Source organism: Triticum aestivum, chromosome 1A (assembly GCF_018294505.1).
Source record: "Triticum aestivum cultivar Chinese Spring chromosome 1A, IWGSC CS RefSeq v2.1, whole genome shotgun sequence".
Lineage (NCBI taxonomy): Eukaryota > Viridiplantae > Streptophyta > Magnoliopsida > Poales > Poaceae > Triticum > Triticum aestivum.
This window is the reverse complement of record NC_057794.1, coordinates 335,171,022-335,193,067: the sequence shown is the minus strand read 5'-3', so window position 1 is coordinate 335,193,067 and position 22,046 is coordinate 335,171,022. Positions and strand designations below refer to the sequence as shown.

Below are 22,046 nucleotides of genomic sequence, written 5' to 3'. Positions count from 1 at the left end.
CTTGAATATCCTGCCTTACGGCTTATCTTATTATGATCACTTGGGGGCTTCCTGCTCATCGAGCATAGCTATCAATACCCTCTTGATCGGTGCAATGCCAAAATTTATATGGTCACTTGGGGGCTTCCTGTTCAAACATAGGTCGTATTCGAACCAAAGAGAACATAGCTATCGATACCCTTTTGATTGGCAAAACTGCCGAACCTACTTGGGGGCTTCTTGATCGTATCCGAATCATAGCTTAACCCCTTTGGGAATCGACGTGGATCGTATTCGAATCAGCGTCGTTAAAACAACTCTCAAGGTCATTTGGGGGCTTCCTGTTCAAACATAGGTCGTATTCGAACCAAAGAGAACATAGCTGTCGATACCCTCTTGATCGGCATCGCCAAAGCCACTGGGGGCTATATGACCGTATTCGAATCTTAGCTTAACCCCTTTGGAACGGTTTACTGATCGTATCCGAATCAGAAGCCTCAAAAAGTTTTATTCTGTCTCTGGTAAAGTTTATTGCAGCCACAATTACTTAACTTGAGACCTTTTTGGGATTATATCTCAAATATATATAAGTGTTTTATGCTTAACCCGGCTTGACTTTTGACTATAAGTCGCCAGTTTATGACAATCATCATCTATGTGGAAGCATTGGCTTCTAAGGATTGGGTTATCACCCTTACTGCACAGGTTATGTAAGCCGGCAGTACAAATTCAATATCACAGTAGTTATATGTGAGATATTATGACCCACCCTGGTTTTGACGCTAAGTCGCCAGGGCATATGTTGTTTAAACTCTCTGTAGGATTTGCAGAAATATGACATGTAAATGATTAAGTTCAAGCTCATTACCAAAGTTGATGCTTCAAAATGATTATCCGTTCTGGATTTTTCTCAAAAGGCTATAAGCCGCCGGGTCATGAAAATTCCGGTTTACAATGAAGGCGTATTGAATCGCCATCGGCCAAGAGTCGCCGGGTATTTAAACTCCGGATTTACTTGTCAACAGATAAGGTATTTGAATTCTTTAAAATAGCCAACATGGATGGATTTTCAATGATGATATTGAATGATTGAGGTTTTCATACCGGATTATATTATTCAAATTTTGAATAGCTAACATGGCTGGATTTCTATTATGATTATCAATAACCAGTATTATGATTGAGGTTTTCAAAGTCGCTTTAGCGCCACAACTATTATCTTTATCAATGGGCATGATTTATTTTACAATGGAGGAAATAGTCCCGAGTCGCTGCAAGCTTACGACCCGACACTTGGGGGCTACATTATTCAAGTTGAGATTACATCAAATATGCAAGTCTCATGTCGCTGCAAGCATGCACCATGACACTTGGGGGCTAATGCAAAGTCATTTTTATTGGCCTTATTGAAGACCTGACTCATCCCATTGTAATGAGCCGGCCCTTGGGGGCTACCAATTGCTCCTGTTAAAATTCAAGATACACAAGCCTTATTCCATTATATATTGAAGGATCCACTGCTCAGTTGGTAAAGCATAAAGCTCTTAACCTTGTGGACGTGGGTTCAAGCCCCAGGATGGGGGTTACATCATATGATATTATTTTCAATGAAAAGTCCTAGCTTAGTATTATCTTACTAAGCCAGCCCTTGGGGGCTACACGTTACTGCTCAAATTTACATCATCATATTTACAAAGTCCCTGCTCATTATTACATAATGACCCGACACTTGGGGGCTAATGCATATTGCTCTTTGCTTAAGACAATTCTAGGATGACCCGGCTACACTACTATGACTATAGCCGACTCATGGGGGCTACACAACTGGATTTCATTTAAAGCCATGGTGATAAGTCCCGGCTTATTCATACTGATTAAACCGGCCCTTGGGGGCTATAGGTATTATGGATATAAGGGAGAAATATCTTCAAATTTTCAGTTTGAGTAAATCAGATTGACCCGGTGTCTGCAAAAATCATAAACCAGCGTCGGCGACAATTATGACTCGGCATCATCTATTTATAACCCGGCAATTTTGGTAATCATAAACCGGCAAGTTTTATATCTCAAGTCAGCTGAATATAAGTTGAATATTTGAAGACCAATATTTTTGTCAAGTCAGAGCATTGAAGGTCGACTCAAATGGATGCTTTATTTACAATATTTCTTCTACAAGCAAATTGACTACAAAGTTGGTCCATTAACCCGGATTTTCCAGAAGGAGGAGATGACAAGGACTTAAGGATGATCAAGTGCCGGCTTACAAGAATATTTAACCCGGAGTGCAACCTGTCAATTTGTTCTTGTGTTTATGTTGCAGATCAGTTTAACATGGATAAATCCAAATTAAACTTGGGGGCTAATGTCGGGGATATACCCGCGGTATGACCCGGCCAGATGTATAACCCGGCCGAACTTGGCGACTCATTAATGACCCGCCCTGACTGGATGACTCACTAAGTGACCCGCCCGAGCCTGGCGACTTATGGGTGACCTGGCAAGCGGATCAAAGGAGCGACAAGACCCGGGGGCCCAAGAGGCTCAAGGCCCAGAAGGACAGCTACGTTATGGTAGGTCGGCTTAAGAGGAAAGGCGTGAGGAATATCTCCTTTACGAGGAAGAAAGACCCGGACTTGTAATCAACTTGTAAGAGAAGATAGACTAATCCTAGTCCTACTAGGACTCCACATGTAACCCGCCCCTCTAACTTATATAAGGAGGGGCAGGGCTCCCGAAAGAGGGACAGGGGACAAGAAACAATATCTAGGGCTAGACACAAAGGGGGAGCCGGCTTATGCGGCGACTCTCTCATGAGTATAATGAGATCTAGCCACAAACAACATGTAGGGTTATTACCGGATGATGTTTCCCGGGGCCCGAAGCTGTCTAAATCCTTGTCTTGTGTTGCGTCTCTCGATTCCGCTCAACCCCTCTCAAGCTACCACATAGATGCGTTGGCCTCGCGACTAAGTCCTCACACTAGGACATCTGTCGTGACAATTCTACGACAGGAACACCTCCACTTCCCACGATGCCTTGGTAACCGCAGGCTTGGTCATAAAGCCTGCCAGCGTAGGCCGTGGGCGCATCATTGCTTCTCATCTCCCTCTCCGCCTTCCTGCACACTGCTCCTCTGTTTCCTCTGCTTCTTCCGCCATGGCTCCCAAGAAAGGAAAGGGGAAGGCGGCTGCGCCAGGGCCAGGCCGCATTGCTGAAGTCCATCATCCTCAACGACGAGGGCTTGGATAAGGTGCGCCCGATGACGGTCAGCGCCCACAACTAGCATCGGGCAGCAAAGATCTGGCCGGCGTCGTGCTCGTCCACCCAACGGGAGGGCACAACCTTCCCATTCTTCTTCCACTCCGTCTTTGATGGATTGCTGACGTGCGATAATTACCATGAATAATGTCATAACTATGCACTTTTCTATCAATTGCCCAACAGTAATTTGTTTACCCACTATATGCTATGTGTTCGAGAGAGAAGGTTCTAGTGAAAAGTATGGCCCCGGGTCTACTTTTACCATATCATAAAAACTAAAAATGCTTTGCTGCAATTTATTTACTTTTATTTTGTTTTGCAATTTATCTATCTACCTATACAAGATTTGATCCTTGCAAGTAATGAGTTCAAGGGGATTGACAACCCTCTTGCCCGCGTTGGGTGCAAGTATTTGCTTTTGTGTGTGCATATGCTGCTAAGGGGAGCTCGCTTGGTTCTCCTATTGGTTCAATAACCTTGGTTCTCACTAAGGTAAATACTTATCTCTACTGTGTTGCATCTTCTCTTCACTTCGGGGGAAATCCCAACACAATTTACAAGCAGCATTAACTCAATGCCCAATGCCAGATGCCTTTTTCTGCATGTTTTTGGTTTTCCAGAAAATCCATACCAAATGAAGTCCAAACACGGCGAAACTTTTTGACAATTTTTCTGGACCAGAAGGGACCTTGGAAGCTCCGGGAGGAGACCAGACGATGCAAGACGGAGCCACAAGGCAGGGGGTGCGCCCTGGGGGGTAGGGCGCGCCCAGGTGCCTTGTGCCCCCCTTTCTGCTCCTCTGACCTAATTCTAGTCCTATAAATTCCCCAATAATCAGAAACCTCGGTACCAAGTTCTGAAACAATTCTTCCGCCCACTGCAAACCTCTGGTCTTCCGCGATCCCATTTGGAGGCCCTTTTCGGTTCTCTACCATAGGGGGAACCATTGGGGAGGCTATCTTCATCGACTTGGTTGCCTCCGCAATGATGTGTGAGTAGTTCCCACAAGACCTTAGGGTCCTTAGCAGTATCTAGATGACTCTTTCTCTCTTTTTATGATCTTCAATACAACGATCTCATCTGAGATCAATCCGATGTATATTGTGTGGTGCATTTGTTGGGTTCCGATGAATTGTGGGTTTATAATCAGATTATTCACTGAAAGTATTTGAATCCTCTCTGAGATTTATTTATGTGTAATTTTATAGCTATGTATGCTTTCGATCTATGAGTTTTCTTTGGCCAAGTTAATGAGTAGATCATCAGTGAGTGGTGCATAGTAGTAGGTTCGATCTTGCAGTGTCCTTACTCTATAACAGGAATTGCAAGGAACGATTGTGTTGTTGCTACTAAGGGTAAAACGACGGGGTTTGAACATATTGCATGGTCTTATTCTGTCTACATTATGTCATCTTGCTTCAAGCATTACTCTGTTTGTCATGAACTTAATACCTTGCGAAGCATGCTGGATAGCGGTCAAGGGGTCGAGTAATAGTAGTAGATGTCAATAAGTTTAACAACCTACTTTTCATGGACATAATGCTTATGTATTAATTATGCCATGGATGATTAGTATAACTATTGCATTTTTTCTATCAATTGCCTAATAGTAAACTGTTTACTCACCATTGATATCTTCAAGAGAGATGCCTCTAGCGAATGCTGTGACCCCCGGGTCCATTCACATTTATATTAAAACAAATCCTATAATTGCTCGTTGCTTTGTTTTACTTTCATTTATTATATCTATCACTACCAGGTTTAATCCTTGCAATCGGGCAAGAACATGGGGAGTGACGCCCTCTTTGCCTTGTTGGGGTGCAAGTATTTTGTGTGTGTGCAAGTACTGTTTAACATTTGTCCATGTGGTGTCTCCTACTGGATCGATAAACGTTGATTCTTAAGTGAAGGAAGTGGTATATGCTACTATACTATATCACCCTTTCTCTTCATGGAAACCCAACAACCACACAAGTAGGAGAACGATTTCTGGTGTCGTTACCGGGGGGGGGGGGGGAAACTAGGTGCCTTCGCACACAATTATCATTTGCTTGTTCTTATCTTTCTTGCCTTTTATTTATTAGCTTTGCTTATTTTTACATTTTTTTAAATACCAAAAAAATTATGTTACTATTTGTGCCTATGTTGCCGTGTGCCTTCTATTTGCTTGTGTCTTTGATTGCTAAAAATTATTGATATGTATCCTCATCCAAATGGGTCGCTCCCTTGGGTGCAATGACCAGGGAAGGTCTGACATGCGGATACATTTTGCGTCTGTTTGGGCCGCTCATTGGGTTGTCCTTATCCCTTGGGGCTCCCGTAAGGGTCACTTTTTTTGTCAGGGAACGCGCCAAGTGGTGCGTCCAGTCGCCGCCTCCATGTTTCGTGTGCTGATCGCTTCCTTTGAATTACATTTTTTATTTTTTTATGTGTTTGGGTTTTTAATTGTCTTTTTGTTTTTTTGTTTTTTGTCTGATTTTCCCCAAGGTCTAGAGATACAAAAAATTTGTTTTTTCTCAAAGGACAACTGCACTTGCTAAAGAAACAAATATGTGCTTCCATGAGAATTGTGTTTCTCTTTTTTATTAAGAATTAGTTGTGTTTCTCGTGGAGAAGCACATATTTACTTAAACGAGAAGCCCAACTCATGCTTCCGCGACAAGAACAACCTTACTTTTGCGAGAAAGCACAACCTGTATTTCCCCCCAAAAAGAGAAAAACACTACCCATAATATAGGATTTAGTTTCGAAGATCTCGATGCCATAAATCCAACGATGAAAATTGTTCAATATTTGAACACATGATTCAAAAATGGCTTGAATGAATGATTAAAAAACTCAGGTTGCGACAAATGACGCACATGCAACGCGTAACTTGTGAGCACTTAAGAAGATAGGGAGTCATCTTTGAAAGGAATAATCCTGAACCGGATATTTCAAGTACAAGCAAACATCCCCCCTTGAATGGGTATTCCAGCAGCTAGGGACAGAAGTACCTCGTTTCTAGGGATTTTAGATGAATTATGATTTGCCCTAAGGTTGTTTCAAGGGCAAGTGGTCCAGCCCCACCCGTCAATTTGTCGAGGGCCAAATTATGAAGGTGAAAAAGAAAGTATGAGTTAAGATCAAATTTCTCCATTTTTAGAGCATCTAACTACATATGGCAGTTTCTCAAATGCCTGTGGATACGCCCATCTCATACTAGATTCTCAAATTCATACAAAGACATGCAAACTAAAATCAACCTACGTACTACATCGATCACCTAGCTACTCGTTGTTGGAGATGTCGACGATCTCCGTGCCCGGCTCCGGCAGCATGGGCGGCAGCTGCAACTCCGGCTACTCCGCTTTGGCTTCCGCCGCCTCTATCTCCACGTCGAGCTCGTCGAGGAGCACGTCGGTCTCCGCTTGCTGCCGCCGGATGAACGCCCGGTTGGCCTCTACATAGGCCTCATCCTGAATGGACTCCAGGATGGCCTGCTGCTCGGCCATCTCATCAGACTGGGCGACCCTAGCGACGGCGAACTCCGCATCTGCCTGCTCCATGTTGAAGGCCGGCACCTGCTGGTCCGGCTCCTTCGCCTCGTCCACCTGCATCAGAGCCATCTCCTCCTCCTCCTCCTCTTCCCTCGGCTGCTCCTCCTCCTCCTCCTCCTCCTCTTCCCCCGACTCCTCCTCCTCCTCTTCCCTCGGCTGCTCCTTCTCCTCTTCCCGGCTCCTCCTCCTCCTCCGGCTCCGGCGAGTCTAGAGGCAACCCGACAACGATCCTGGCGGCGCGCGCGGCTTCCCGGGCGAGTATCTGCTGTTGGATCTCATAGCAGCACTTCGACGTCAGCATGGCATGGTAGTTGATCTTTGCTCCGGACCATGGCGGAGTGCCGAAGCGTGGACAGAGCGTCGGAGCGGGAAAGAGAGGAGGTAGATGGGCTCGGACTGGCGGCACGAAAAGGAGGATGGGGTTGGGTTAGGGTCGCGGGGCATTGGCCGGCTTAAATAGCCGGCTACTGCCTCGGGCGGCGAGCCGGAGCGGTGCCACACGGCGTTTCCACCGCAGCAACGGCCGAGGCGCCCGTCGGACCATCGGGTTTCCCGGTGAGTCCGTGTGGGGCCACGCCGTCAGTCCGACGTGGCGGGCGCGTCCGAGCGCCCCATATCCGTCCCATATTTAGGCTGAATATGGAAGTGTCGGTCAGTCCGGATGTTTAAGGGCCATTCGAGGGACCCATCTGGGTCAAAAAATCATGACTGAGCAGCGACCAGGCGTATGAGAGTGAAAATGGACAAAACTAGCATTGCGCCCTAGCCCCGGTCGTAATGCAAAAGAGGCCCATTTCGTGAAATAATTTTAGATTGAGGTCATTTTGTGTTGAAGTTGCAGACAAGACCAGTTTTATATGAGACTGGTTTGAGAGAACCGTTTGTAGATGCTCTTATGTCGGTTTTGGCGGTTTGTCGTTGTCGACTGAATCGTGACTCAGCGGCAGGTGGAACTACCGCCTTGCTCACTACTACCGCACGTGCTGCATCATCCTCGCCGCATCACTCCACGAGTCCAATTCGACCCGTCTCTAAACAATTGCCAGAGTCCCGCGGCCGCAGACAACCTTCCACACAACACTTTGATCCAAATCGGGATCCTTCCTCCCCCACCCCCGTCTCTCATCCGGCGCGAGCGGTGCGCGCTTCCAGAAAGCCTTCGCCCCGCGGTGATTGCCCATGGGTTCGCTCACGAAGGCGGCGGAGGAGGGGGCGTCCGCGGCGGTGGACTGGTCCGACGAGGCGGTCATCTACGTCAACGGCGTCCGCCGCGTGCTTCCCGACGGCCTCGCCCACCTCACCCTCCTCCAGTACCTCAGAGGTCGCCCCCCCTTCCCGCCCTCTGACTTGTATCGTTTGTGAGGATCTGTGGCGCGCTGCCTGCACCTGAATCGGTTGTGCTGCTGCCCCCAGCCTGAACTTGTCGGTTCTTTTTTCGTGGAGCTATGTGTCGTGGTACTTTCAGACTCTGTTTCATTGTTTTGCTTCATCTATAAAGCTGCGCGAAAGCCCTTTTGGGCAATCGTAGAATTGGTGGCCTGAGGTCGTTTGGGGGCGTGTCACTGTAGCAAATTGAAAGCTTGCTGGGTATGGTTCAAAATAATGTTTTTGCTCTGTTTATGCAATCGCACGTTGGTGGTTACTGCTTATACAGAAATCGTACAGTGGGACTCGGAATCAACACAAAATGTTCTCTGAACATAGTTTATTTTGCAGTGTGCTGCTAATGTAGAAATGAAACTGAACTGACAAACAGACATGATGTAGTTAGTCTACCATAACCGATTCATAGCCACTAAAAGCCCAAGAAGATGAGTGGGTGCCATTGTTCCCAAAATATATATAATGTGAAAGAGCTCGTTAAACTGATCAAAATCCTGAACCGGTGATGAGTGAGGGGAGGGTGACACCAACACGGCCTTCTTCCACCAGCACGCCTCCTACAGGAAGCAGAAGAACGTTATCCATAGCCTCACGGTTGATTGTTGGGTGGTCCCTGACCATGCCGCCATGGCCGAGGCGACTTGGTCAGCCTCGGTGAACCCTTTACGGAGGAGAAAGTGTGAGACTGGTGCGTCGGTTGCTACGCGGGAAGGCGCCAGGCACGGACGGTTTCACGGGGACTGTGAAGGCCGATGTTATGGCTGCCTTTCCCAAGCTGCATCCGCTGTGGGCGGGGGCTCCATGAACTGAACTAGACCCTGCTAATGCTCCATCCCAAGTGATCGGCTACCTCGGCCCTTACGGACTACCAACGCCTTCAGTCTCATACACATCTTCTCCCTGTTGGTGGCGAAGATGTTGGCCACCAGGTTGTCGCCTAGTCTGGGGGCTTTGGTAGAGGAGAACCAGTGCATTTTCACCCGAAAACGCTGCATACATGATAATTTCATGTTGGTTCAGCAAATGGCAAGATAGCTGCACTGGCTGGGTGAGCCGCGTGCCATTCTCAAGCTGGATATCGCCCATGCGTTCGATTGAGTGTCGTGGGCCCAACTCTTTTGAGTAGTGACCATTCTCTTGATGAAGACGAAGTTGCACAAGACAAACTTTCTAGCGCTAAAGAGAACCACCACCAAGGCCCGGTGGTGAACGGACAGTGGAGGGTGTCATACTAGATGCAGGAGGTGGAGCCCAGACAGCCAGAACTGAAGGATAAAGAAGCAGACTCACGCCATAAAGCCTGGTATGCATATGAATAGCTTCAAGGGCCTCCAACAGACTCACAAGGGTGGTGAGCTAGCAGCTGAGCATGAAACTGTTGAAACTCAGCCCAAAGATGTGTCAAGAAATTGTAGATGCAATGAAGCTCCAAGTGAGAGTGCTGACATTCAGAGCACCGGTAGATTTGTCCAACCTCCAGTCCAAGAGAGTCAATCTGACGTCACGCCGGGGACAGCTGGGTAATAAGAAGTCATCAACTGTTGCATCACTCTGATTCAATCACTGCTCCTGTCGCATAGCAGCGAGGTACATAGAGGGGGCTCGTAGTGATCACGAACACGTGCCCGCATCAACTGTGCCTAAGAAAGAACAACCACGTTGCTTAGAAACCGAGAATATTGGAGGCAGAACTATCCTCCTCCGCCCATGTCTTGTAGGCAGCAAACTGAGCCTCGATGGACGCTATAGCATCATCATAGTCAGCGATCACCTTCTTGTGAGCAGTTCAAGAGCACCCGTTGGGGTCATAGACTGCTGCATTTGTCAGCTTCAAGCCTTCAAGATATAATGTAACACATAGTACTTGCATCATCTACACTTGGTGCTTTGCAAACTACTTCCTAATTTCTCTGTAGCCATGTATTGTAGATATCGGTCTTCGAGGAACAAAGCTTGGATGTGGTGAAGGCGGTTGTGGTGCCTGCACTGTCATGGTCTCATGCTATGATCAAACTACAAAGAAATCACAGTGAGAATCATATTTCTTCAACGAGTGATGTCATACTCATTCTATCTAATTTGAGTTACTGTTTCTGGAAAACCGAATAAATGTTGCTGACAATGCAAATGAGCTGTTGCTGAAATTTATACATATGCAAATTTGCAAATGCTAGAGGTAACCTCGCTATTTCTATACACGGCGCGCCTTGAACCATATTTATTCCATCCCATTCCTCAAAACAAAAATCCTCAAAAAAATATTGATTCCATCCCATCCCTCCAACCAAACACATAATGGAAGCATCCCGTTCTATCCCATCCCTCCAATCAAACAAAATCAGGAATAATTCCATTCTTCGTGGAAAACACTGAGGTGGAACCATTCCATTCCATTCTACTTGGATCCGCCAACCAAACAATCCTAAAAAAACTGTGGGTCACATAGCAATGGAAATAGATTCTTCAGTACATTCACCCTTATTCATTCTGTTTTCTTCCAGCTGAAACACAACATGCATTTGCATACTGTAGCTTGCATGCATTTCTTAACCTGTGGTGTTTAAAGGGTATAGTGGCGTGCATTGCTGATGAGCCATTTTTGAGTGGCAAATGTAAATCCTGTATATTAGTGGCTATTGCCTATTCCTTGAATTTGAGCTCCATTTTGGCCCACATAATTTACTTACTTTATGTAGGCATTATGCAATAAACGCCTGCCTGGCTCCACTTTATTCTTTGGAAGGAATGCACATAATCACAGTAGAGGGAATTGGAGATCGCCAGCGAGGTTTGCACCCAGTCCAGGTGATGCACTGTTTTTGTATGACTTGTGGCAGCTACATCTGTTACCGATATGATCCTGACTACCAAGGTAGAAGGTAGTATTTTTTCCCATGCTGGCTAGTGAAATGATGAATATGGAATATTTAAATTCTTTTATGATAATACTGTATTCTGTTGATTAAAACGTACTGAAAAAGGTTAAGATTCTATAGCAGTAAAACCTATCCATGTATACTGCAGTAGGTCAGGTGTGGTGGTCTGATTCTGTTTTTGGGAACATCATCAGGTGTGATTCTGACACGTGACATTAACCCATTTAGCTTGATACAAGGACGACAATGTCATAAAATAATTGACACACCGATATACTATTTACTGTAAGACTAGTATCCAGGTAAAATATGACTAACAAAAGTTGCAGAACCTGGTGAGCACAACTAAAGCAGCTCAATTTGGCATGGTAGGAATATTGAGTAGATCAAATGATGAATTAGCTACGCTTAGTACAGGAAAATATATATTTCTATTTTGATAGGTTATGTTTTTTATGATATGAATACACCATATTATGCAATCAGGTCAAGTCTCTCCACTCTCCAAAGATGTCAAGTGGACTAAGGGCATGTACAATCGTTGATAACTGATAAGACAGCCTTATCTACCATGCATATCATTTAGAGAAGACAAACAAAGATATTATGCAATGGATTGTATGTTAGTGTTACTCCTAAATTTATGGGCTCATACATTCATACTAGAAAATACTCCTGTGTAACTAAGAGATGACATCTTGTACATGTTAAGGAGTATTAGTATTAGGTCAAGGAGTCCTATTAGACTATGTTTCCTTTCTTTGTACCCCAAGTCTTGTGTAATATACATATGCCCCGTGGTCCTTCAATACAATCAAGTTGCATCCATAACAGTACAATGGGTACAATGGCCGAGAGGGACGAGTGGGCTGCCCCAGTTTGCTGAGACTTGCCCTTCTTTGGAGCAAAAATGGGCTAGAGCTGTAGATTTGGGGGGATGGACTAGCTACTGCTTAATTCCCCAAACCAGAAAATTTCCCCCATATTTAGCTTTTGGGGGATGGACTAGACATGCTCTTAGCTAAGGGAAGGCAAGTCTTTTTTTCTCATTTCTCTCTTCTCCAACTCAGCAATTATCTTAGGTGGCATTGCTAAAATAGCACCATTGTACACGCCCTAACAAAAAACCTACCCTCTCACTAAACGAGTTTACTGTCTAGAGTTTATTACTTGAAATCCATTTATTGAAAATGTGGTCATGTATAAACTATAAAGCTGTCACATGTCCGTGCTGTGTTAGGTTTCTACAGCCTTCTGTATGCTGGGAAAAATTAAGTGAAATATTGAGTAACATTACTTTCATCAGTTCCCTACATCCATTTGTATCTATTTGCCTTTCTCGTGACGCTGTATGTCCATTACAGGAACGTTTAGCCGAGGCACATGGTTCACAATGTGGATTTTGCACCCCTGGTTTCGTGATGTCCATGTATGCACTGCTGAGATCAAGTAAACATCCTCCTACCGAAGAGCAGATTGAAGATAGCCTTGCAGGAAACTTGTGTCGCTGTACTGGCTACAGACCAATAATAGATGCCTTCCGCGTCTTTGCGAAAACGGATGATTCCTTGTACACAGCTTCACCTTTAGAAAACGCTAATGGCCAAGCTATCTGCCCTTCAACTGGAAAGCCATGTTCATGCAGAAATGAGACAGATGTCAATGCTAATGAATCTTCAACATTGTCTTCCGTGAAAGTCTACTTACCTTGTTCATACAACGAAATCGATGGAAATTCATACAGCGAGAAGGAGCTCATTTTCCCCCCAGAACTGCAGTTGAGAAAATTTATGCCACTTAAATTGAATGGGTTTAATGGGATCAGATGGTATAGACCTCTTAAATTAGAGCAGCTACTGTATTTGAGATCTTGCTACCCAGATGCGAAACTTATCATTGGTAACTCCGAAGTGGGAGTTGAAACAAAGTTTAAGAATGCTCAATATAAGGTCATGATCTCAGTTACCCATGTTCCAGAACTTCATACCCTCAAAGTGGAAGAACATGGCTTACACATTGGTTCTGCAGTTAGACTCGCACAGCTCCAGAAGTTCCTCAAAAATGTTATTGCGGAGCGTGGTTCTCATGAAACTTCGTCTTGCTATGCAATACTACGGCAGTTAAAATGGTTTGCAGGAACACAAATCAGGAATGTTGCTTCTGTTGGTGGTAATATTTGTACTGCTAGTCCAATATCAGATCTAAACCCACTTTGGATGGCCACTGGTGCAAATTTCCAGATAATTGATGTCAACAATAATGTTAGGACTACTGCTGCAAAAGATTTCTTTCTTGGCTATCGCAAAGTTGATTTAAAGGCTGATGAAATATTGCTCTCTGTTATACTACCATGGACAAGACCATATGAATATGTAAAAGAATTTAAACAGGCACATAGAAGGGAGGATGACATTGCTTTGGTGAATGCTGGAATGCGTATGCATATAACAGAAGCTGAAGGAAACTGGATAGTATCTGATGTCTCTATTGTCTACGGAGGGGTAGCTGCGGTTCCACTTACTGCTGCAAAAACTGAAAAATTCCTTGTTGGAAAGAAGTTAGATGATGGATTGCTGGATGAGACCTTTAATTTATTAAAAGAGGACATCCCACTAGCAGAGAATGCACCAGGTGGAATGGTTGAATTTCGCAGTTCACTCACTTTGAGTTTCTTTTTCAAATTTTTCCTTTATGTTACGCATGAGATGAACAATAAAGGGTTATGGAAGGTTGGGCTGGATGCAGCTAATATGTCAGCTATACAGTCTTACACTAGACCTGTTTCTATTGGAACTCAAGGTTATGAATCAGTGGGGCAAGGAACTGCTGTGGGACAGCCAATGGTTCATATGTCAGCTATTCTTCAGGTATTATTAACCTTGTAGTTGTTACAGTATATGTGGATTGCACTAGCCCTTTCCATCAGTTCGGACTTTTGGTTGCGTTGGCTAGTGCATGAAGCTTAACATGGTATCAGAGCTAAGGTCTTGAGTTCAAGTCCTGGTTTGTGCAATTTATCTAAAAATTGCCGATGCCCCCCTTTGTGTCCACGTATAGGCCTCTTGAGTCATACGTGAGTTTCGCACGCCGTCGCTCTCTTCCGGTTGCACGTGTTGACTTGTTTTCCCCGTCACACGTGAGAGGGGGTGTTACAGTATATGTGGATTGCACTAGCCCTTTCCATCAGTTCGGACTTTTGGTTGCGTTGGCTAGTGCATGAAGCTTAACAGTAGTATTTACCTTTCCTACTTATAAAGATTGGAGTTGGTGGTGAGTTCACTCCTCTCTGCATTCTTACTTACACATGAGGCTAACAATCTTGTAAAAGTCAACAACTAATAAATGCAATATACTCGCAAGCAGGACCATCACTGTTGCAAGAGGCACAAATAACATTTGCACACTTACTCATATGCAGAACCAGCTGCAAAAGTTATAAGTGAACACATACTCTTACTCTCACGTGGGATCAACCTTCTTGTAAAAGGCACAAATAAATAAATACGGACGAGCCTTGAACTAAGAAACGTGCTATGTTGTTGTAGCTTCCTCCACTACTGGATAATTATTTGTCCTATGCTGTAACAATTTTTTTGGAGCAAACATCCAAATGTGCACCTTTTTTTGTTACAAGTGTCGCAAAAATACAACGAAACTCCAAATGGAGCAAAGAAAAAAAACAGCAAAAAGGGAACTATACTTTATTTTTTGACTTGCTTGATCTCTCGATCCAATATGCTAGGTCACTGGTGAGGCAGAATATGTTGATGACACACCAACACCCCCGAATATCTTACATGCTGCTCTGGTGCTGAGTAAGAAGGCTCATGCTCGCATTTTGTCTATCGACGATTCAGTTGCCAAATGTTCCCCTGGGTTTGCTGGTCTCTTTCTTTCAAAAGATGTGCCTGGTTCTAACCATATTGGGCCAATTATCCATGACGAGGAGGTTTTTGCGTCTGATGTTGTTACTTGTGTTGGCCAGGTATATCTGCTAGATCTGATATTTTAGGCATACAAGTTTTGATATGACTTGGGAAGTGGGGAATCCCGCATTTTTTTGTTAATTTTTCAGTTACACCTTTCTCTTCTCATTGGCAGATTATTGGAATTGTTGTGGCAGATACCCATGATAACGCAAAAGCTGCTGCAAATAAAGTAAATATTGAGTATTCTGAGCTGCCAGCAATCCTCTCAATATCGGAAGCTGTCAAAGCTGGTAGCTTTCATCCCAATACCACAAGATGCCTTTCAAATGGGGATGTTGAACAATGTTTTGCATCCAATACATGCGATAAAATTATAGAAGGAGAAATTCGAGTCGGGGGTCAAGAGCACTTCTACATGGAACCTCAATGCACTTTTGTCTGGCCAGTTGATTCTGGAAATGAAATTCATATGATCTCATCTACGCAAGTATGCTCTGTTCTTTAGTTTTGAATTTACAATGTGAATTGCATGTTGATAATATGTTTCATGCTCCCAGAGTTATAGCTTCTTCACAAATGTATAAGTACTCTAGAAATAAAAGGAGTATGAACCTTCTCTTGCCTGGAGATATTGCAAAGTAATACCCTACTGGACATCAGTATGCGGGGCAGGGAAAACATCTCACTTGCTACTCTTCTAACATGCCAGGTTAAGAGGCAGGGGTAGAGGTGGTGGGATCCACTGCAACTAGTGTTTCTGCTTGTTGTAGGCTATGGCCCAGTATCTGGTGCATTCAATTTTCGCAGTAGGCTTTGCTTTTCATTTTCGCAGTAGCCTTCACTTCTAAGAATTTGTATATTATGTAGTCCTTAATCACCTAATGACTCGATCACAGTAATCTTCAGTACTCCCTCTGTTCGGGTTTGTTGATGGCCAAATCGGTGGATTCAAGTCGATTTGGGCCTGGATTTTTCAGCCCATGGGGGCATGAAATCTTACCACATGGAAGGGTGAGAGTATCGTAACTATGACCTTACAAACAGGGATTACCTGGATGTGCTTACCGGCCTAACACAACCGAACAGAGGGAGTATAAATTAAGCCTCATGTGCATCACATCTACCCAAGGTTCATCACTGCGTTCTTTCGTCAAAGAGAAGTGTGTCCAAAGGTTGAGTGCTGTCTTGGTTCAGACCTTGGCAGGTTTCAGCCTGATGTTATTTCAGTGTGAACACAACATGCTGCTGCTAGTTATTACATGGTCCCAAATCCATCACCCGCCATTCATCCAGGCCACGTGGAAGTTGCCGAGCTGGTTAAGGTGGTGCTGACAAACTTTTTTTAGTTATCTGTCAAACTTTAGGTTTAGAAAAATTATCAGTGCAGCGTGTGGCATAGATGCACGGGGAACATGCAAATAAATACAAGAAACAAGTATGACATTATTTAATACGATGGATGTGGAGCACTAACATAACAATGTCATACTAAACACATATTAAATGGTGTATATTTCGCTATAGTTTGTAGGTTAGTAGTATTGCCTTTCCTGCCCTTATTTGTGAGTCACTTGTCTCTTGCCACTGGTGTCTTATGTCATGTTTTGTTCAACATGACATGTGTAGTTGGTCTTGTACTCTTATTTGACTAAATGTTCTTTATCTGAAGGCTCCCCAGAAGCATCAGAAGTATGTCGCTAATGCTCTTGGTCTTCCACTATCAAAAGTTGTTTGCAAGACTAAGCGTATTGGTGGCGGATTTGGTGGAAAAGAAACTAGATCAGCAATATTTGCTGCCGCGGCATCTGTAGCTTCCTATTGTCTAAGAAGGCCAGTAAAGATTGTTTTGGACAGGGACGTTGACATGATAACGACTGGACAGAGGCACAGTTTCCTAGGGAAATATAAGGTATGGAGTTGAAACAGTACATTCGTTTCAGTCTGATAGTTAATACTGTGAGTTTGATGACTGGAGTTTGCTGAGTTTATAGCAAATAATCTCAGCAACTTGGTTGATTGGTTCTGAAGGACTCAATATCTCCATATGCATCATTTCTTGAGATTTGAAAGATAAATCTGAATGCTAAGTGATAACCAGTAAATACACTGGACCACTGTCATGTAATGTTGAAGTCAATTGGGGACAATAACAAGTGGATGCTTAGCTCTAATATGACTAATACCAAACTTCACTTTCCTTTTTTGTATTCTACCTAACTATGGTTGATCTTTCAGCTTGGATTTACCAATGACGGGAAGATACAGGCCTTAGATCTCGAAATTTACAACAACGGTGGTAACTCACTAGATCTGTCCCTTGCAGTCTTGGAGCGTGCTGTTTTCCATTCGGAAAATGTGTACGCTATACCAAATATCAGAGTCAGTGGGAAAGTATGCTTTACAAATTTCCCAAGCAATACTGCTTTTAGAGGTTTTGGTGGTCCACAAGGCATGTTGATTGCAGAGAATTGGATTCATCACATGGCTACAGAACTCAAGCGGAGTCCAGAGGAGATAAAAGTAAGCATGCACAGCTTAGTGGATGGTGCTAGCCTTGCCACACCATTGTTGGTTAACTAATATACTGTTTACAGGAACTTAATTTCCAAAGTGAGGGAACTGAGCTTTATTATGGCCAGCTGCTCCAGAATTGTACAATGCATTCGGTTTGGGATGAACTGAAGGCATCTTGTAATATTTTGGAGGCTCGCAAAGCTGTAAATGTTTTTAACAGTGAAAATCGTTGGAGGAAGCGAGGCATTGCTATGGTTCCCACAAAATTTGGCATATCCTTCACTGCAAAATTTATGAATCAGGTGAATAGCTTCCCCTCACAGACTACACATAGAAAGCTCTGATTTTGGGGTCTCAGTTTTGGCTACTTAATGTTTGGGAATTCCATAAGACTACTAGTTATTCAACATATGTTAAAACTATACAGTCCACATGCTCTGTTTTTCCAGTTGGTCTGAGAACATATTTTCGTGTTTTTCTGCTTAAATGTTTATTGAGTTTATGTCAATGTAGTACTACATTATTTGCTTTATGGTGAATGTTTGGGGAGGGATGGCAAACGAGTCTAGCGAATTGTGATGATTTGTTCCCGCTGTCGATGTAGTACTACATTATTTGCTTTGTGGTGAATGTTTGGGGAGGATGGCAAACGAGTCTAGCGCATTGGGATGATTTGTTCCTGCTGTCGATATGGATGGGAATGCTTTCCCAACCCCACTCCCTGATTTGCTCATACTCATGTACATGCTATTGGTGTGCCTGTGTGTCTAAACTTTAAAAGTATGATTTTTTGTTCTAACCTTGCATTTGTGTAATCCTTCTACAACTCATTTTCTATCAGATCAGCATCATTTGTATGAACGGCTATACTTATTTCTACCTATATATATCATAAAGCAAGTTAAAACAAAATTGTGGAGAAGTTATGAATTTTAGCCTCGTTGGGTTCTCCACCTGATAGCTAAACAGATAATGGGATAACGGGCATCCCCGGTGCGGGCGGTGTCGTAGTCATCTCATATGTACCCCAGAACACATGCTAGCAGTGTCTACCATGTCACAAGCCCATCGTAGTTGCTGGTTCTGGTACTAGGGAAGCATTTGTGCTCGGTGTGGATTGTGAATTGGAACGAAATTTTATTAATATGCTGTATTTTGTGCCATTTCTCGCCAGTGTATACTCCAGTACCATGATGATATTTTGAATCCTTGTTTAAATTATAGATGTTCCACTGAAAAATATTAAACAAGTAAAAAACTTAGCTATGGGTTACATTATTATATGTTTGTTTGCATCATAATTGAATATAACATAAGTTTTGATGGATGAACAATTGCAGGCTGGTGCTCTTGTGCAAGTTTACACTGATGGTACTGTCCTGGTAACGCATGGCGGGGTTGAGATGGGACAGGGTTTACACACAAAGATAGCCCAAGTTGCCGCCTCATCACTAGATATCCCTATAAGCTGTGTATTTATCTCAGAGACAAGTACCGATAAGGTGAGATTTGGAACCCATGCCTGGTAAGGGGGGCCAACAAGTCTCCCTCTACACGAGATATATTCACTTTTTTTAATTATACTATTTGTGTTAGCAACGATGGGATGATCATGTATTTCATGTGTTTAGGTTCCAAATGCTTCACCAACAGCAGCCTCTGCCAGTTCGGATTTGTATGGTGCTGCAGTTTTGGATGCTTGTCAGCAAATAAAGGCTCGGATGGAACCCATTGCTAGTAGGGGGAATCATAAGTCCTTCGCTGAGGTAATTCTACCAATATCCTATTCTGTGTCTTTGAGTAGTTGGGCAACATTATTGATTCTTGCTTGAAGAATCTTGGTGAACTGTATGAATTCATTATTTTATTTCTGAGACAACTAAATATGATCAATACTGTCATTATGCTATGTTGACACCTTGTAATGCTTACTACCTGGTTATGCTATCGTAGCAATCCTTCGGTCATGGCTCTTTCCATTTGTACAATGCATTATCTCTAATGATACTGCCGGTGTATAGGCCTAGTGTTGGGACTTGGGACCAACAACTGGGTAACTAGTACAGGACTACAGGTAATGTACCAATCTTTGGACTAGTAAAACCATCGGGGGTCAGTGTAATGGAGTATAAGCACGTAAAATAGTTTGTAACGTCTGTACCATCAACTATGAAAAAGATCCATGATATACATCTGCTGAACACTGCTCTTCGCATTTGCTGGTCCTGGCTTGCACGCATCGACAGTGGCCATCCGTGGGTAGGTTTGTAGGTTCCCATCTCTGATGATGCTCTGTACTGACATTTGACAGCTCACAACTAGGGCTGACAATGAGTCGAGAATCTAGCTCCCCCCCTTTGAGATTGTGTTTGATAAAAAATCGACAAAAGTGAGTGTGCCATCGAAAGAATAATGTTCACTTATATGAAATATAAATCGTTTGATAAAGATTAAGCTGAACTTGACAAGTTGTCAAAATTAGGGATATACATCTAAGCAAACCCTGTCAGGCTATTCAAACTTTGTAGATTCACATTTTTGAGTCCATGTTCAAGCTCATCTGGGTTGTAGCTTGAGCCAAGATGATCCCCATAGCTTTTTGGTGCCTCTGTCGCCAGCTGTGAGCATGTGAGTATTCTTCTAGATTGATTGATGCAGCTGGCTTTGTGATGCTTCCTGCTATTCACACATAACCTAGGTGTATGTTTATGGATAGTATTCAAAAATATTGTATTATAACTGTAAAAAATTAGCAGTCCAATTAATTTTGGTATGGCCTTTTATCTTCTGTTTTTCAGTTAGCTCAAGCATGCTACATGGAACGGGTAGATCTTTCTGCTCATGGGTTTTATATCACCCCTGATATCGGGTTTGACTGGATTGCTGGCAAGGGGAGTCCATTTAATTATTTCACCTATGGAGCCGCATTTGCAGAAGTTGAGATTGACACCCTAACTGGGGATTTCCACACAAGGACAGCTGATATTGTCATGGATCTCGGCTATTCGATTAATCCAGCAATTGATATTGGTCAGGTATGTTTACAGGATATGATGGATTAGGATTCTGGAGCAGTGATATCCTCTCCCCCCCTTTTTTTGGTATTGTTCTTCAGCTTCGATACATTATTTCAGATTGAAGGAGCTTTCATCCAAGGTTTGGGTTGGGCTGCCATGGAAGAGCTAAAATGGGGGGATGACAACCACAAGTGGATTCGACCTGGACACCTTTTCACTTGTGGTCCTGGCTCTTACAAAATACCCTCTGTAAATGATATACCTCTCAGTTTCAAGGTTTCACTATTGAAGGTAAGTTCCCAAAATATAAACGCATTATGTCTTAAAGGTGTGTAGGGGGGATATCTGGTTGAAGAAGTTGGATTCAAAAATATTACAACGGAAAAGTGTTGTTTTGTACTGCAACAGTACAAGTCAGCTGTTACAACATCAGTTCGTTCAACATATCTGGCATTGTTATATACACATACTGTAACATGCTCACCAGATCTCGCAAGAAATGCTCGCTGAAACTACTGAGAAAATCATTTTAAAATGAAATCAAACATCGTTTAACCAGTCTTATACTAACCGTAGCAGTTAATTGTTGCTATTCTGCCTTGTGTTGCCTTCGGTGTTTAAATGTAACCCTGCTACATAACTAATTCATCATCGAATCATGGTACTAACTAGGATCTGAAAAGAATTAATGCATTTTAGCAAAAGGAAAGGCAATTGATATCTGACAGGATGGGTTTCCTACCATTTCAGAGGCCGTAGGCATTCCAGAGTTCATTTTAACTTCCTAGCTGTCTTCTCATAAGGCGCTCCTGAATTGTGTTGTTCGGGAAGGCATGTATTTATATTCACTTGCCTGGTGTCTCTTGATTAACCTGCATGTTATTCTCTTCACTGCAGGGTGTTCCAAATCCAAGGGCTATACACTCATCCAAGGCTGTAGGAGAGCCACCGTTCTTCCTCGCTTCCGCTGTCTTGTTTGCGATAAAAGACGCGACCGCGGCAGCTAGGGCGGAGGAGGGTCATCTCGACTGGTTCCCCCTCGACAACCCGGCAACGCCTGAAAGAATAAGGATGGCATGTGTTGACTCCATTACGAAGAAATTTGCGAGTGTGTATTACCGTCCCAAGCTTAGCGTATAGTGGTTACTGCCAGAGTAGCCGATACATACAACGTAAATGTGTATACCTGTTTATGTGGTGTACTATACTGTACAGTACAGACTCGATGTGTTCAAGATAAAAGTACAGATGAAGTGCCGATTTAGGATTATGAATACTACATATTTCAAATAACCTGTACTGAAATACGAGCAAAAACAAATAGTTTGATTTTTTTCAGTTTAGTGACATTTTCTTTTTGCGGGGGCTTCAGTGACAATTTAAAAGGCCACTAGAGTATGATCTCCGTATCATTTCATTTCATTGACACGCTGTATGAATGTCTATTTGTGGAAGTGCCATATGATTAGATTTGCAGAGTTTTTTCATGTTGACATAGTATGAAGGTATGCTGATGATTTTATTTTGTAGATATTCAGAACTTTCTGA

At 43.3% G+C, this 22,046-nt stretch overlaps 1 protein-coding gene across 2 annotated transcripts; it reads left to right on the top strand.

Moving 5' to 3' along the window:
• The first annotated feature begins 7,793 nt into the window (after positions 1–7,793).
• Positions 7,794–21,841, top strand: LOC123049061 (xanthine dehydrogenase). 2 transcript variants are annotated; one of them, XM_044472060.1, is made up of 14 exons: positions 7,794–8,100; positions 10,092–10,191; positions 10,859–10,967; positions 12,403–13,905; positions 14,781–15,023; positions 15,140–15,454; positions 16,637–16,876; positions 17,203–17,487; positions 17,562–17,783; positions 18,822–18,983; positions 19,113–19,247; positions 20,280–20,516; positions 20,616–20,789; positions 21,396–21,841. In XM_044472060.1, the coding sequence occupies exons 1-14, from the start codon at positions 7,959–7,961 to the stop codon at positions 21,636–21,638; spliced, it is 4,110 nt and encodes a 1,369-aa protein (XP_044327995.1). In that variant the 5' UTR covers positions 7,794–7,958; the 3' UTR covers positions 21,639–21,841. The 2 variants fall into 2 exon arrangements, with proteins under 2 accessions (XP_044327995.1, XP_044328003.1); XM_044472068.1 differs by lacking the exons at positions 7,794–8,100; positions 10,092–10,191; positions 10,859–10,967 and adding an exon at positions 11,025–11,041.
• The last annotated feature ends 205 nt before the right edge of the window (positions 21,842–22,046 follow it).